At 43.0% G+C, this 16,606-nt stretch overlaps 1 protein-coding gene across 3 annotated transcripts in view; it reads left to right on the top strand.

Annotated features, from left to right (window-relative positions):
- arhgef10la (Rho guanine nucleotide exchange factor (GEF) 10-like a) overlaps positions 1-15,305 on the top strand; it is a 105,405-nt gene extending 90,100 nt beyond the window's left edge. For all 3 annotated transcript variants that reach the window (XM_076743138.1, XM_076743146.1, XM_076743154.1), the window contains 3 exons: positions 5,357-5,528; positions 10,880-11,002; positions 11,575-15,305. In XM_076743138.1, coding sequence (XP_076599253.1) covers positions 5,357-5,528; positions 10,880-11,002; positions 11,575-12,125 — 846 coding nt within the window. In that variant the 3' untranslated portion in view covers positions 12,126-15,305. The remainder of the gene's footprint in view (positions 1-5,356; positions 5,529-10,879; positions 11,003-11,574) is intronic.
- Positions 15,306-16,606: the final 1,301 nt, after the last annotated feature.

The following is a 16,606-nucleotide window of genomic DNA, read 5'->3' as shown; positions in this document are numbered from 1 at the left end:
AACCTGGGCCCTCTTTTACATATTTTGTGTTATAAAAGTGTGCTCAAAAACGTTTGGCATTGGTCCAATAGATCGCCTCAGCCGGTTGGGTTGTAGTTTTTGCCACTGACAGGCTCAGATTGTTATTATTAGTGTCTGAAAACATCATAGAAAGGATCCCTACAGAGAGGGAGTTAAAAGAAAAAAAGAGTAAAATCGTGTCTGTGTAACCAGAAACAGCCGTTACATCACTCTGTTCAGAACAACCAGACTACTTTGACAGAAACATTTTAATCACATTATTCACATTTCATTCATTTTACCTCGCAGAACACCAGAGTTCCTGTCCAACCGCTGCCTCGACTGGTTAGTTTGTGCATGTTATTGTGTGACTTTAGCGTCTGTTACAGAGTTAGTTCATATTCAAACTAAGAACACTTAAAATAACGCTAACTAAGAATAACAATATCCGACACTTAGAATAACAATCTGAGCCTGGCAATGGCAAAAACAAGCACTTCAAGCGGACGTACTTGTGCAGGCACATTTGAAGCCATTGAAGCCAGTTTCTTGGCTTCCAGCTGAGGCGATTTACTGGACCAATTCCAAATCTTTTATACCAATTAGTCATTTAGACAAAAAAAAAAATGGCCCAGGTCTAATAATACAAAAATTACCCTTTAATATGGCATTCAAATGTCAAGCTGCAAACCATCACTGTTTAATTATAGCTCCCAGATGTGAGTATGTGTAGCTGTGTAAATGGGTAGAGGGGTTCCCTTTGAAAAGGAGCTTGTGTGCTCAGCAAACCTTCCTGTATGAATAGAAATTGATGACGTGTGAAAAAATGATGCTTAATTTGAACAACTTAGGAAACTAAAACACTAACAGTAAATAAAATGCATGTCTCATCGCCCACATCATTTACATTTGTTTCCTATTTTCAGTGTAAATGAGCTACATTTCCTGAAAGAACAGAATTAGGAAAGTGGCAAATGTAGCTCCTTTATTCAGCCACTTATTCCACTTGAAATTGCAGATATTTTGGTTGACCTCATTCCAAATATATGCAGATAAACAACGTGCACCAAAGAAGCAAAAAAAAATCTTTCATCATATAAAATACAAAGTTAATAATTACATGCATTTACATTTTTATCTCTGGAAAATTGCGACAAATTAGAAGAAGCAGCTGACAAATCTGGACCATCAGCACAGAGACAGCTGCTTGTAGAGTGTGCCTCAAGTTTCTCATAATCAGGAGTGAGCTGAGCTAGGGATGTCTCCTTTTATTCCTTCACCTCTTTTCCCTAGCACAGTCCTCCAGAGACACAAGCTTAATCAGCTGAATGGCCACGCAGCGGAGGCACAGTTCTGGTTCAGCGTATCTCCCACAGAGCTGAACAGGTCAACTCTGGTTACTTCTTTGCTAACCTTGTCTTTCTCACTAATGTGGACTCAAGAGGGCTGACTTCACAGGGGCTGTGGTGCATATCCAGGATCTAGAGAAGCAGTACTTGGCACCTGTAGCTAGAGATATGACTTGGAGCGAGGCTAGAGGGTCATGGACTCACATTAGCTTCACTTCTTTCCATGCTTTTCCCCAGTGGAGATTCACCATTTTGTTAGATTTGCTGCACTTTTGAATCATCAATCCATGACTTTGCTGGACACTGTAGCCTGTCTCGTTTGACCCACCCTACTGCTTGATTTAGCCTCTTTTCAAATCTTCACAGTCGATGCCTTGTTGACACAGTGTTATTTAAATATAACCTTTTCAGTCTTTTTTGGGTAAACATGGCTGTATACTTGCTGCAGGCTTAGAAATCGCCTCCAATAGAAACCCAAAGGATCATCACCACTTAAAAATTTGTGTGTACTCTCAGCTTTGTACCACTCGATTATGAGCACTCCACCCCAGTGGGGATACATAAAAATCATAGCGCTGACAAAACCTCAGCAATAGAATAGCTGCGAGGGAAGAAAGAGACAAATATGGCTGAAGGACTGTGAGGATTTAGAAGTTGCTTCATCAGTGTTAAGATCCATATATCTTGTAACAAGCTCACAAAGCCTCAAAAATACCTTGGACAGTTTCGACTACTACATGTTACCACAGAGGTTTAAACAAAGGAAATGGCTCAGAAACAATACTAAAAGATTACAGTCACATTAACATCAACATGAGGCTGTACTTAGGCACAGTGGTGGTTTGAAGTAAATGCTAACCACAGCATGCTAACATGCTCCGGTGAGAATACGAACATGATGATGTTTAGCTGGTGTAATGTCTACCACGTTCACCATCTTAGTTTAGCGTGTTACCATGCCAACATTTGCTAGTTCACAACACACAGGGGAGCTGAACCTGATGCTGTTGTTATTAGTTTTACAGGTTATTGAGCAAAAAGTTTTACAGGTTATTGAGCAAAAAGTGTTCTACGTTGTGTTCACTACATTCACTGCTCACACCAGCTTCAGTTCCCGCTAATGGTACCTCTGATTTGGACCACAGGTACATTGAGGGACCAGTGTTTAAGATTTAGGGGAATCCATTGGCAGAATATGGCAGAAATCAAATGTAATATTAATAAGCATGAATTTCCATTTGTGTAATATCATCTGAAAATAAGAATTGTTGTGTTTTCATAATTTAGAATGAGCTCTTCATTCTACCGCCATGTTTCTACCATAGCCCAGAACAGACAAGCTAAACACTCACTCCAGAGACCACTGTATGTTTTCCCACATGCTTGGAAGGGGGGGAGTGAGACGAGGGGTGTTGAGTTGGTTTCAGTGTGAAACCTTCACACTGGTCCTTAAAGTGAACAGGATGTGGTGTGGCAAGTCAGTCAGTCCCAGTGGCCGACCGAGGTACTTGTTTGTTTTCACCTACAGTTACTACAGGCATGTTCTGAGCTCTCCTCACCACCAGAGGACCCTGTTTACAGAGGGCCAGAGAACCCTGCTAAAATGAGAAAACTTCAGCCACCTAAGGGGGTTCAGTTGCAGCAGGAATCATGGCACTCAGTGGGAATTTGGAATAACTTGCGAGAAAATGAGGAAAACCTGAACCAACCAATGTATATTTTATTTTGTAGATAGTCTCACAGTAGAGCCAGATTTGGATCTGATCGTAACAAAGCACTTTGTTTGGTTTTTGCACAAGTGTAATTTTGTTCAAACCCACCAACATTTGTGCCGTGATTGCAGACACTTCTCAGCCTTGTCTGTGACTTTCTAAGGGTCAGTCTCTGCATTATTTCTGAGCTTCACAAGCTTCAACACTTTGTAGAGGTCTGAGTCGCTCCCATGTAACCAAACCTTAACAAAGTAGGACATGCATGGACATACAGGCTTTGATCAATACTGACTGGCAGGCCTTGTTCCTTCCTCGTCCCATTACTATTTCTTTTTCTACCTGCTTTCTCCCATCACTCACATGTCTGCTCGACTCCCTCGCCATAGCCGAGAGCGGAGATGTGGACTTAGTGCTCAGTAAAGGACAAAGACACCTTGTCACCTAGCGTAATGAAGGACTAATGAGCTGTTCAGACCAGCTGTAGTGTTTGTGGCTTTAGCTCTGCTGTTATTTCTCACTGCTGGTGGAGGGCTATAGGAGGGATGCTGCTGTTAGTGTGACACTGCTGAGTTGAGTGGAAAGGGCACATTACTACTGTCAAGCTTCAGTGACCACCTCATCTCTGTAAGCAACGCTGGATTCAGCAGACTAATGCCAGGTTGTTGGTTGGAGGCAACAGTTGTGGCTTGTACTTATCCTGTGTTTGACACAAAGCAACAGCGATCAACAGGTTTGGTTTCTATCCATGATTAAGTATTATGAGAATACTATTTTGCAATATTGGCTTAAAGGTGAATTGATACGAATGTTAGAAATGTTAAATCAGTGATTTAGTCACATTTTCAGGCACTCTGTGAGATCCCTGTGTATCCCAGTCAAGTGAAACTGTTGTATACATGTAGTTTCCCAGAATGCCTTCCAGGTGGTTTGAAACATATGGTGAGCAAGATGGCATCCAACAATTACAGCATGTCAGCCATTGATTAGCTGGACGTCCCTTTTAGAGCCACCACGCGTGATAATGATTAATGTGATAATTATGCCGCGTATACACTACAGTAGGGCTGTGTTTTTCTTGACAAACCTGTCAGCTCATTTGAATTGCAATGGGTTATTGAAGGTGAAATTTGCCTTTTCATTATGGATATCAAATTTTTTGATGGCAGCACTTGAAAAACGAGGAGATGCAGTGCATATCCTTTCCCAGGCGGAGCAGGCACCCACTGCTGAGGAGTCAATTAAAAGAGAGAAAAAAAGAACACATCAAAGTCTTCCTTCCTTTTCCCTAATTTCAAACAAAGGAGGACCCACTGGCAAGGGCACATAAACAGGTGGTAATCCCTGTCCGCCGGTGCACTTGGGTTGAGGTGGGGGGTGCATTCTCATCTTCACTCTCTCGCTCTCACTGACTAATTGCCCGGCCTCATGCAACTCGTGCACTGACAGTGATATGAGTTCCAAGATGATGCCCAAACCAACCCTTGTCACGCCTTGGACTGCAGGGGCTGCATGTGTTGCCATGATAAGGCTCATTGCATTTATTTCAAGCTCCTCATTAAGACTGTGTGCCTGAAACTCTCTCTTTCCATTGTGCTCTTAAAAAGATAGAAGCCAGGGGAATGATGCAAAAATATGCCCCGTGTGTCAGGGACTCTGTAAATTACAAAATTAGGAGGCTCAGTTAGACTTTATTTACAGAAAAGCAAGTGTAGAGCAACAACCGAACGTATGATTGAGGGAGCTTCTCTGACCCATGATTTAATCATGACAGTCACCTTGCAATATTTGATCCAAATGAACATTTTCACTTTGAAATGACTGTCACGATAATTGGCATGCAAGTTAAAAAGCTGTGTTATCAAAGTGGTTTCTACGAAGCACAACACAGCCAGCGCAGTCATGACTTTCCTTTGGTGTGATGATTTGTATGTTTTTGATACATTTATATCAACTCAAAGCGATACCTTTCTTACTCTTCTCAAGCTTTGTTCTTTTTCCTTTCTCTCTTTTTTTTTTTTTTTTTGTGGATTCTATAGTTTGGAAAAATGACCACATGTTTAAAAATGAATGCACCAAGGCATCAACTGCAGAAGTCCACAGACTGTATGGAAAAATCCTCTCCCCACAAAAAATAGTTTAAAAGACCAGGATAAGATTCCAGAGAGAGCTGACCTTTCAGTTTTCTAAATGTTTCATTTTCCATCCATAGAAATGTGATTTGTTGATGATGTGGTTGATTGCATTTCGGCCCCCGTGTCGCCTTGATTTCTAACAGCGTTGTTGTTTCCATCGCAGAAATTTGAAGTCCATCCAGACCCCATGGTCAGCGTCGCACACATGGCGTGCGCCGGCGGAGGGGTGTGGATGGCGTTCTCCGAGGGTTCCTCCATTCGTCTCTTTCACACTGAAACACTGGAGCTTCTGCAGGAAATCAACATCTCGACACGCTCGACGCTGCTGAACACCGGTACACACTGCTCACACATCACGCTCGCTCTTCAGCTCCATACACAGAGGTCAACCTCCGTCCTGTAGTGCTGCTCACACGCATTTCCTCTTATTTTTTTTCTTTTCCTTGTGACAGTTTATTGTTGTTGTTGTTGTTTGTACTGGTCATATTTTTGTCTTTATTGTGTAAGAGCAATGAGAGGGCACCATGTAACACTGATGATGCTCCCACCCAATGATATTCTGGTCTTGTCCGAGCTGCTCCTTGGGTCTTGCACTTTGGGGAACCTGACCTGAATAAGTATCCATCTCAGGCCTCCGCAAAGCCATAATAGAGCCATGGGGTTGAGAGATAGGGATTAATAAAAAAGTCATTGAGGAGCAGTAAAATGGCAGCCTGGAAGATTTTCATACTAAGGGTTCCCATGGAAACGCTCTTGTCTTTCTTGAAACGTCCATGCCTCTGTTCTACCACGCCAGCTTTACCTCTTTCTCTCCACACGTACCTCCCCACTTTCCTCCCTTTTGAGTTAACATTTTCCTTTCTTTTTGTCCCACTTTCTCCCGCTAACACTCCATTTCATCTCATCCGCTCTGCTGCAAAATCCTCTCATCCTGCGTTTCTCTTCTCGCTGCAGTCCGTTTAGGATGCCACAGATAGCCCATTACTTCCTGTGAGCCTTCTTTCATGATGGGTGAAATATTTATCACACAGTGTGGGTGTTTTTCCTTTTTTGAGGGAAGAACTATGGTAAACAAATTAGATAGCAGTGAAACATACCTAAAGCTGTCCACTGGTGATAACTACAGTACATATTACTCAATGCCAGCTTGCATGTTCAGGCTGTGGCACACGGGCCATTAGCTCATTCAGTACATGTGAGGATCGTTTTTGGCTTCAGGGAGTGGTATAAATGCATCTGGATTTGGAAAATGTTGTCCTTTCCATTGAGTCACACCACACTGTGATTGATGTATTTAGAGCAATACTCAAAGCTGTGGTAGCTCCTCATCTCATCAGAAAAAAAAAAGGTTTTCTCTTGTGAGTTCAGTCAAGAAAGAGCAAGAAATAAAAGCAAAAAATAGAAACAGGAATGTGTTTCAGACAGCAAACTTTTCTCTTATCAGATCAAAGTTCCCTTTTTTTTTTTTGTCTGAGAGGAGACTAGACCCCTGTGGCCATGGCACCGGGGGGGGGGGGGTCCAGTGACCCAGAGGTCATTTTCATCCAGCACCAGTGCTTCCCCCTTCAAATATGCAGCAGAGTTGAGGGAGGGTGGCAGCCTGGAGGCACGGCCCTGGGGGAAGTTACAGGGTGAAAAGAAAAAGTTGCTCGGCTCATGTCTTCAGGGTCCACAAAAGGAAGAGGATCTTTGACTTAAGTTGTGATTTGTCGAGCTCACAAGAGAAAAGAGGATCCCCTGACACTCTACAACCACAGATACTGCACATGAAGAACTGGTAGTTTCTATCAATGGCTCTCTGCTCCCCTAGGTTTCTCCTTGACTTATGCTAGGACATGCAGTAATGATATACCCCCTAATCCTTTCCCCTTAATGTGATTTATACTCAACAGGGAATTCCAGTTGCAGTAAACAACAGAGAAGTTTCTGAGGCAGAGGAAACTGCTGATCTCTTTGCTACTAATGCCTTTAATAGTTCTATCCTTAGGGTGAAAAAATAATATTCCAAAATAAAGTCCTCGGTGACATATCACAGGGAAACATTTATCTTTGGAGACATCTTCTTTTTAAGGCAAATACCGGCTCCCACGATAAACCCACTTCACACTGCAGAGTGTGTGCATTGCTGAAAAATTGGAGGTGCAAGATTGCTCGAGGTTAAGCTATACCTCCTTAATCTCTAGTGCCTTTGTCATTATCCCTCTTTATCACTGTTCTTAAAGACAATACCTGGGCCCACATCTTCCGACTAACTTCAGATTTCATGGTAACCCGAGAGTGGGTGTTCATGAGTATCTCTCTCTCTCTCACTTAGGCTCTCTAACCAAAGTACAAATAGACTCTGAGGCGATGTGAGCAGGTGGCAGACAGTTTCGAGATAAAGGCCGATTTTTCCGGCGTCTAACTCACTGTTGTGACCCTCCAAGGTCTCCACCTAAAGGCTTCTGCTCTCTGTTTGCTGAATATCCTCCTCTGCTCTGCCTCCACTTCCTCTTCTGTACACAGCAGCAGCAGCTTCTTACTTGGGATGATTCATCTCTGCACAGTGAAATGAATTAATTAATGACACTGTTGGGCCACTCAGACAAATCATCATAATCTGAGCATGACACAGAACAAACATGTAAATACAGCTACGCATGTAAGCCAGCATTCTCTTAGTTGTGATCACATGAGTGTTGGTGTAATTCAATTATGATTGCCATGGATATTATGGTAAATGGTTCTATAGATAACTAGGCCACAATGGGAGCCAAGAGCTGAGGGACCACAGAAGGAATGCAAAAATAAATCCACAACAAACAATGTTTTTCATTCCTTTGTTAAGTGGAAACAAAGGGTGTGCATGTATAATAAGAGCGTGCAATTATTCTTTCCCCGTCACTAATTCGGTGCTACAGAAACAGTTCTGCGCTGGAAAACTTGACAGCAGAAAACGTGTGTTGACTCATGCTGTGCCCCGGATGTAAAAAGTTAACTTTATCCAAAGAAAATCACAGCTTAAGATCACCCCAAGGATTATCGCCACACTCTATAAGGGAAAAGAAAATCACCCTGAATTAAATCTTTGTCACATTAGCATAGAACAGCAATACCATCTTACTGTATCTCATCAGATCTGATTAGCTACGGACAAGAACGACGAGCACATGAATGCCACATTGTCTATGTTTGCGCGTTATTTATACAACCAGGTCGACCTCTTAAAGTAACTTAGTGAATATAAAATATAAAATCTAAATATGTTAATATGATTATGTAAATTTGTGTGTCCAAATGCACAGCTGTCTTCTTTTTTTAATAACAAGTCAGTATTAATGTTCATGCCAGTCACAGACAGCCATATATGGTGCTTTGTTTGAAAGATGAGTCCTAGACTGACAATATCTGTTAGATTCTCAGTTATCCAGGTCGTGGTTACCCAAGGAGGGTTGAATCAAGGGCAGCTGCACTTGGTTGTAGAAACTTGGAGATGTTTTGCCTCTCATTTTGCTGGTGGGGCGTTCCAGGTGTTTCACAAGCCACCTCTTTTTATAGCCAAAGCCTGGCTGTGCCATGAACTCACCAGTATCTCTCATCATAGCCAACCAAATCAAAACTGAAAGTGCAAGTCTTCATGGAACACATTAACTCAGTGGACAGTAACACAAAGTTCACATGAGAGGGTGTCAGGAGCAGCAGCTGGGCCTTTTTAGACTGCGCTGCACACATTGAAGAGGAGCCTCCACGTTGGAGTATACAGGAAACTGACACACACAGAGCAGTAAGTTACTCCCTGACTGTCAACACCCACTGGAGCAAAATAATTAGGAGTTATCAGAACCCTGCAAGACTGAGCTGATAGCGTACCAACAAGTGCCCCGACCCAACAGAAGCACAAACATCTGAGGGATACACTTAAAGCTTGCGGATACCCTAACTGGACCTTTGTACAGACAGCCACGAGATCCAGGAAGAACACCAGCACCGCGGGTGGTGAAGAAAAGAAGAACAAACACAACAACAACATCGTCATTCCATACATGTCTGGAGTATCTGAGAAACTCAAGAGGATTTTCAACAAACTCCACATCCCTTTGTGTCAGCAACACACAAAGACAGAAAGACTGCACACAGAAAAGCAATCTAGTGTATGTAGTCCAGTGCGGTGAGGAACACACAGACTTAGGATACCAGAGGAACTAAACAACCATTGATAAAATGCATGGCTCAACACAGGAGGACCAACTCCTCAGGCCAGGACTCAGCACTTTACCTCCACCTGAAAGATAAAGGACACTCATTCCAGGACAACATATTTTGGACAGGGAGGACGGATGGTTTGAGAGAGGAGTGAAGGAGGCTTTATGTAACAAAAATAAAACCATCCCTCAACAGAGGAGGAGGTCCACGACACCACTTATCCTCCACCTGCAATGCTGTCCTTTCATCCCGTCCCAGGAGATTTAACAACCATTCACATTTGGCCTCGTGCGACGACTCCAACGACTGTTGTTCACACTCGGCCTCAGGTTGCCACAACCAGGAGCACTAACGACGCAAATGGTGTCGTTGTCCTTAAGAATGACCTCGCAGATGCTAAATACCTGGGACTCCTCACCAGTCAGTTAGAACTGGAGGAGCCTCCTGGGTGAGAGGTGAAATCTTTTCAGGTTTCTACCACCAAGTAGTCAACCCTCCTTGGCCAGACTGACAATGTGCACGTAAGGCACAATCAAAACCTTGACTGTTATCGACAGTGTTAGTACCGCGTGGTTCTGTCTAAACGATCGACTAGACTGTTTTCAGTTTGAAGTTGGGTGTGTTTAGTGTTTAGTGCTCATGACACCAAACCAGAACACTTGAAAGAATTGTGAGGTTGTATGTTGCTCTGCCATAACAGCTGCAACAAAGATAAGAAGAATGTCAGGAAGATGTCAATCAAGCACCGACTGAACGTGCCCACACAGGCCCGAGAAGAAGTCTGATCCAAGCCAGAATGATTGAAAACACCTGAGTGGGTGAACCACGAACTCGCAGGATCTTACTGATATGAAAGGATTATGATGTCTGTATTTGAAGTGCCTTTTAGGATGTTTGTCGTTTACCAATAAAAGAGAACTTCCTTGCATATCAGTTTTGCTGTGTACAGTAGGAGGTGGAAACTTTGAAGCTCGATATTTCAAAACCACTCAGATCTCAAACAGCAACGTATATCAAGCTCACAGAGGTTTGTTTCCTACTTCGTGCTCTTATGAGAGTTTTTCTTTCAACTGGGTCAGAAGCAAGTAGACAAATCCAATTTTTCATAATCTTATGTAACTCAGAGCCCTAGGTGGCTGTGCTCTGCATGTGTTAAGCTTGTCAAATACAGATTGATCACAGAGCTTAAACCTCACCCAAAGCTACCACTGATAACCAACAATGAAAGTATTTTCACTTTTTTCATCACGCCAGACTGAACAGTTCATTTAATACGGCCGTTTGGAAAAACTTCTGGTAATAATAAAATCAATGGAAGTTCATAATTCACTCTCTAAAAGAGACCATCCAGTCTGGAAAAGTTGTATCATTTTGTCAACAGGGAGTTATCTATTATTCTTTCATAAGGCCCCATAATCTGTCGCAGGTTTGAGCTGTCTTGCTGTAACAATAGGTGGCGAAGGAAACTCAATTCAATTTTCTGTCAATGTTTTCTATATTGCAGGTCAAAAGAGCATGCGAGTCACCAGTCTCCTAATTTGCCAGGGGCTGTTATGGGTGGGAACTGCCCAAGGCTTAATTATCACCCTTCCAGTTCCCAAACTGGAGGGCATCCCCAAAATAACAGGTATGCGATCAGAGGGAGGCGGCTGACTGTGATTGAACAGCCTCTCGAGAGGTCAAAAGAAAAGCGAAGAGGTTTTTTTCATGATAGAAAATTACTCTGCACTGCCCATTATTGAGGTCACTCTTCACATTTTTCTTGTGGCTCTGGGAATCAGTGCAGTTATTACCAGGCAGGCAACACACAAATCATACTGTACATATATATATATATTCTTGGAGGGTTATTTAAAAACTGCCTGACAGCATTTTGTTAATTATGCCAAGTTCCCACTTGCACAAACCTTAGTGCATGATCATCTTATTCCATGGCAGTTTATTCAATGCCATGTAAATACACCACAAATTATAGCCACAGTTATTACAGCGGTACAATTATGACAAATGAATAGAGTTAACTGTTTATGGCATACAGCGTGATCCAGGGTTGAGTTCAAGTCATTTTCGGCTCTCACGATTGGAAACTTGCATAATAACCTCCTTTAAGTGATGGAACTGACAACGACTTGACCTCAGCCCAGTGTAGAAACAGCATTTATTGTCTGCATGACATTTAAATATTGTGTCTGCCCACAGGAAAGGGAATGGTCTCTCTAAATGCCCACTGTGGGCCCGTGGACTTCCTGGTAGCCACCACCAGCACTCTGTCTCCTGAGCTGCTGAAGAGGGATTCTGTGGTGGACGGCCTAGACTCTGCCTGCGGAGGCGAGGACCGCAGCGACACCTCCTCCCAGGAATCCCTGCAACAGTCCAGCTCCTACCAGGGAGAGGGGAGAGGCAAAGGACGCGGCGTTCTGCTGCAGTACAAGCTGCGCTCCACATCAGGGCTGCCCGGGCGGCCGCTGACGGCGCTGGGCGACGAGGCGTCCGACTCCTCTCTGGAGTCTTTGGAGCACAGCGTGGAAGATGGATCTATCTATGAGCTCAGTGATGACCCAGAAATGTGGGTTCGGGGACGTCCTTGTGAGCGGGACGGGGGACGCAGGGACAGGGTGATCTCTGCAGCAGTTATCTCTGGAGGCAAGGGCTTCCGTAGACTGAAGGAAGGAGCAGCAGCAGGTACCAGGACAAGCGGGGAGGGTTTAGAGAATATTCTCATGGTGTGGCAGCTCCCACTCACAGTGTGACATGGAAAATATACGGCAAGGTGATGTGTATTTATAGATGTCTGCCCAGCTTAGCCTCCAATCACTTGTTCCATAAATTCAAGGAATTTGAATATATGATGAGAAGGTGTTGCCGCTGTGACAGAGCTTGACATCGCATGATTTAGCCCGTGGCGGAGGTTAAGCCACGCTGTTTATTAGAGGTACTGTCATCCCATAGGACGCTTTGAATGTTCAGGATCGTGCGTCATCATCTTCCCAGCAGAGGCCGCCCGCCGCAGATTAGTTCCACGTGATCGTTTTGATCTGGTTCCTCTTCCTGCCTTAGTTAAGAGCGATATGCCTCGTTTTAACCTCATCACTGCTGCATGTGCTCTGCAACATTTCTTTTATGCGAGGGGCTTCTGCGTGAGCACCCGCGGACAGCACGCCTTTGAGAGGCAGCCTTTGTTGAATCTGCCATGCTCTGCAGAGTTAGAGATGGACATCTTTTATCTGATCCTGTGGGAGAGATCCCATCTGTTTAGAGCTGAAAGCCTGGGACTTCCACCGCATCACAAAGCACATTAGCATCACTTTATTAGCTTTGCCAACCTTTCTGTCATCCCATACAATGTGAATGTGCGATACCTTCTATTGTGTCTCAAAATTGGAACTGTGCTCTCTTTAAAAAGAAAAAAGAAAGAATTTTATTTTTCCTGTTTCGGTGCAGCTGTTGCAAAAAAAAAAAGATTTTTTGGCTCCAAAAAAAGGAGTTGCTTCCAAGAGCGTACCATGGCTTTGTGAGGAGGGTCACATTAGAACAGAGTGGCTGCAAAACAAAACATACGAGAGTCAGAAATATCGTTACTCTACAATACAGAATTGATGTTTGCACTGTAGAAATCCTGTAATTATTCCAGATTTATTGAGGAAAAGAAACTTCTTGGTGCCACGTTGGAGAGCATTATCTTGCCGGAGCAGTGTAAATGCCAGATATCTCTTTCATTATTCTCTATCATCTGTCAGCTAGATAAAACAAATGTGCACACAGGGTTGTTCATAAATAACTCACATTAGCTGTAAACCCCAGTTACACATCAAAAGCAAAACTCTATAAACGAATGATGAAATAAAAGTGCTGCAGCCGTCCAAACTGCTATCGGCTACGTATCGACAGAGAGAACCAGCCTAACAGAGATACCAATTATTAATTTGCAGTAATATACAATATGATTAAGGGTGGTGTTTTACAATAACGACATAAGCCTGTATTACAGTTAACAGGCACTGGTGTATATTATGTGTCACATTAGCCAGCAGTCATATCAACCCATCAGTTCTTGTTTGCCTTCCGTTTTCATGCTAATATTTGGAGTTAAATGCAAACATTAATATCACATCAGTTAAAGATTACATGGTCTGTCTTTAACCTGATAAAATCCCTTTTAACAACGCTGAATGGTTTTAAAAAAGCCGTCATTAGTCCTTCTTTTAACTTGTAAAAATATTTGGGAAATACAGCGTTTTTATCCAACGACAGCGGTGCGTGTTGAGTGGGAGCCGGTTCGAGAGGCACTCGGTGCTGCTGTGTTTGTAATAATGTAAAGTTTTCCTCCCTAACTTATTAATTCTGAGTTAAAGTTGCATTGGCGGGCTTGTAAACACGGACTGTTGACATTGGCAGCTATCTCGCAGGCAAAATCGAGAGGTACACTCTTAGCGATGCACATTTTTCACAGCGTGTTGACACAGGAGGTGCAGGCCATTAAGAACATAGCTTTGTGGATTTTGAATAAAACAAGCGATGGCGAGGGTTCGGGTATATCATTTTCCTCCACCTCTATTTCCACCGAGCTCTTCCGCCACACGTGGATCCTTCTCTTATCCCCTCATCACAGACGAAGCGTAAAGTTCATGTTTACCATTTCCTTGAGGCACATTGAGGTCTTTCTCTTTTCTTCTCCTCCTCACAACCGAGATTCAAAAAGCATCTTAAACATCCTGCTTTCAGCCAGAATCATTCAAAGAGTAAGATGATGTAAACCGTCCTCGGATGCTGTCATCTAAATGTAAATCTCACTGTCATGTCAGAAACGTATACTCGGATTCATGTGAGCTGCGGTGCCGCTGGAGCCACAATGCCAAGATGGTCACCGTAGAGGTTGTTCATTCAACCTTAACCAGAGGACAAGTGTGTGTTCCTGCTTGAGTGGCCTGATGAAATATACATGATTCCTTTACGGAGCAGCCATCGTTGAACCTCTCGGCAAAGTTTATCCTCTAACAACCGAGATTTAATCTCAAAACGTATAGTGACGGTGATCATATTGACTCGCGCATTTCATTTGCTTACACGACATGTGTACAGGTATTATCCATGCACTGAATATTAATACTCTTGAATGAACGTACTGTACTACTAATTAGAGCTGTTACTGTACTAATGCATCTATATTCCCTTTTCTAAAGAGGACTCTGCGACAGTCTTGATGTTTTAGATGAGGCCGTGTGAGCCGCAGTGTGCAGGTTATTTTCCTGTGGTGTTAAAGGGTAACTCTTGTTTATTTGGTCTTCATATCCATCAGTTATAATAACATGTGCTCCACAAGCGAATAGCTGACATCTGGGAAAATGGTGACGTCGTTAAAAAGAAGTAGATAAAAGAGAAGTCACGCGATTGGACAGGTTTTAAACAAAGCAGTTATTTGTTCGAGAAAACGGGAAGACGTTACATTTATCGGCCAAATCGTCGGCTGAAGACATCTTTCACAGTTTACTGACCAACTTCCAATCTCAACTTTGACCTGCCGTACTCGCTGTAGCCGTGCGCACAGTTTCCCTGTGCAATGAGGCATTATTACTGACATATTGGGTGCATTGACCTTTCCTTTTACCACCTACGACTGTTGGCTTGTTTACAACCTGTGTGATCATCCGACGGCTCGTTTCCTGACCCTCCTGGCTCTGTTGTAACGACGTCACTGCGTTCCCATATATCAGCGACTGCTTTGGTGAGCAAAAAAAATATTACAATAACTGATTGAAATGATCGCCAAACCTACAAAAATAATAACTGGAATTATCCTTTAAGCCAAAGTGTTACACACAGTGCCGTCACAGGCGTATGGAAACATTTCCCTTTGGTACAATACTTTAATGTTAAGTGTCTAAACATTGTCTAACAAGCATATGCTGAATTAAAAACGTCTTAAAACATGAGTTTGATATACGTTTGCTTTTTTACTCATGAAGGTTCAGTAGTTTACTGTACCTACTGTGCGTCTGCAGCGCTATCATGCTAATGATGTCGCGCTTGTTGCTGCTTTTCTGACTCAGCAGCAGAAAATCCTGTCTTTGATGTACCATTTGGATTATTTTCTCACTTTTTTCTGCTTTTTTATTCAAATTACAGTAAGCTTACCTCTGCATCTGCTGGAAGCTAGTGCTTAAAAACACAATACAAATCTTTGTGTTGAGCAAAAGTAAAGAAAACTACGACTGAGCTTTAGCGTCACTGTCAAAAGCGTAATTGGAAATGTAGAGAATCCATTCCTAATAGTGCAAGAAAGAAAAGTTGGAATAGAAAAGTGGCTTCATATGTTCTGCTTATAGCTGCACATGCATGTGTTAGCTTTGTCTGACAGTCACCTTTTCACCACAGTTAGCTGCTCAGAAGTCAGATTTATGCCTCAGCAGGACAAGATTTTCCAAGAGGACGAGTGGTCCGTGTGCAGACCGACATCCTGTAACTTCTCCTCCTCTAATAAAGAACAGCTGCTTCCCGACACTCGGGCCTCAAACGGGCCTCAAACGGGCCTCTGGGTCTGTCACGCGGTCGTGTCGGTGTGTCCGTCTGAATGGGGCGCTAACATATCAGCAGAGCGCAGAGCAGTGACATAATGCACAGCAGACTATAGGACAGGTAGATTCTGGCTGCCTTTCAGGTCATTAGCATCCAAGCTATTGAGCTTTAATCACTTTCCGATGTCGTGACTGAACTCTTGTCGTGGCTGTCAGGTGAAAACCAGGTCCCTGCTGTACTCAGGCTGCTGCTTACAAACCGTTATTGGCTCATACATCACGGAGCTGGTTTCATTTTCTCAATCGTCAACCTAATTCCACAAATAGAAGACAGACTGCTCCCAGCTATTTTCTGCAAATATTTAGATTATTCTCTACAACTTTTTGCTCATTTGATTCTGACTTTTTTTTTTCTTGAAATTACACCTGTATTTCAAAATTTGATTCATTTTCTAAAAAATACAATGACTTCTTTCCTGAAGTCCCCCTCAGCGCGGCCCTGATACCCTGTAGTAGGATACAAAGACTGAACAGTAAAAAAAGGTTGAATGTAATTTTGTGCTCAGCGGTGTTCCATCTCCAGTACACCATGGCTCCAGACATCACATTATGGGACACACAGTCCAGACTGGACTTGGTCTTTTTTTTTGTTTCTTGTCGCTTTCTCAAGAGCACTGCTCACTTACAGCTACAGCTACGATGGCTGAGAAACTCCTCTG

The sequence above is a fragment of the Chaetodon auriga genome, chromosome 2 (genome assembly GCF_051107435.1).
Source record: "Chaetodon auriga isolate fChaAug3 chromosome 2, fChaAug3.hap1, whole genome shotgun sequence".
Taxonomy (NCBI): domain Eukaryota; kingdom Metazoa; phylum Chordata; class Actinopteri; order Chaetodontiformes; family Chaetodontidae; genus Chaetodon; species Chaetodon auriga.
Note: the sequence above shows the minus strand (reverse complement) of the source record. Positions and strands in the feature narration are given on the sequence as shown.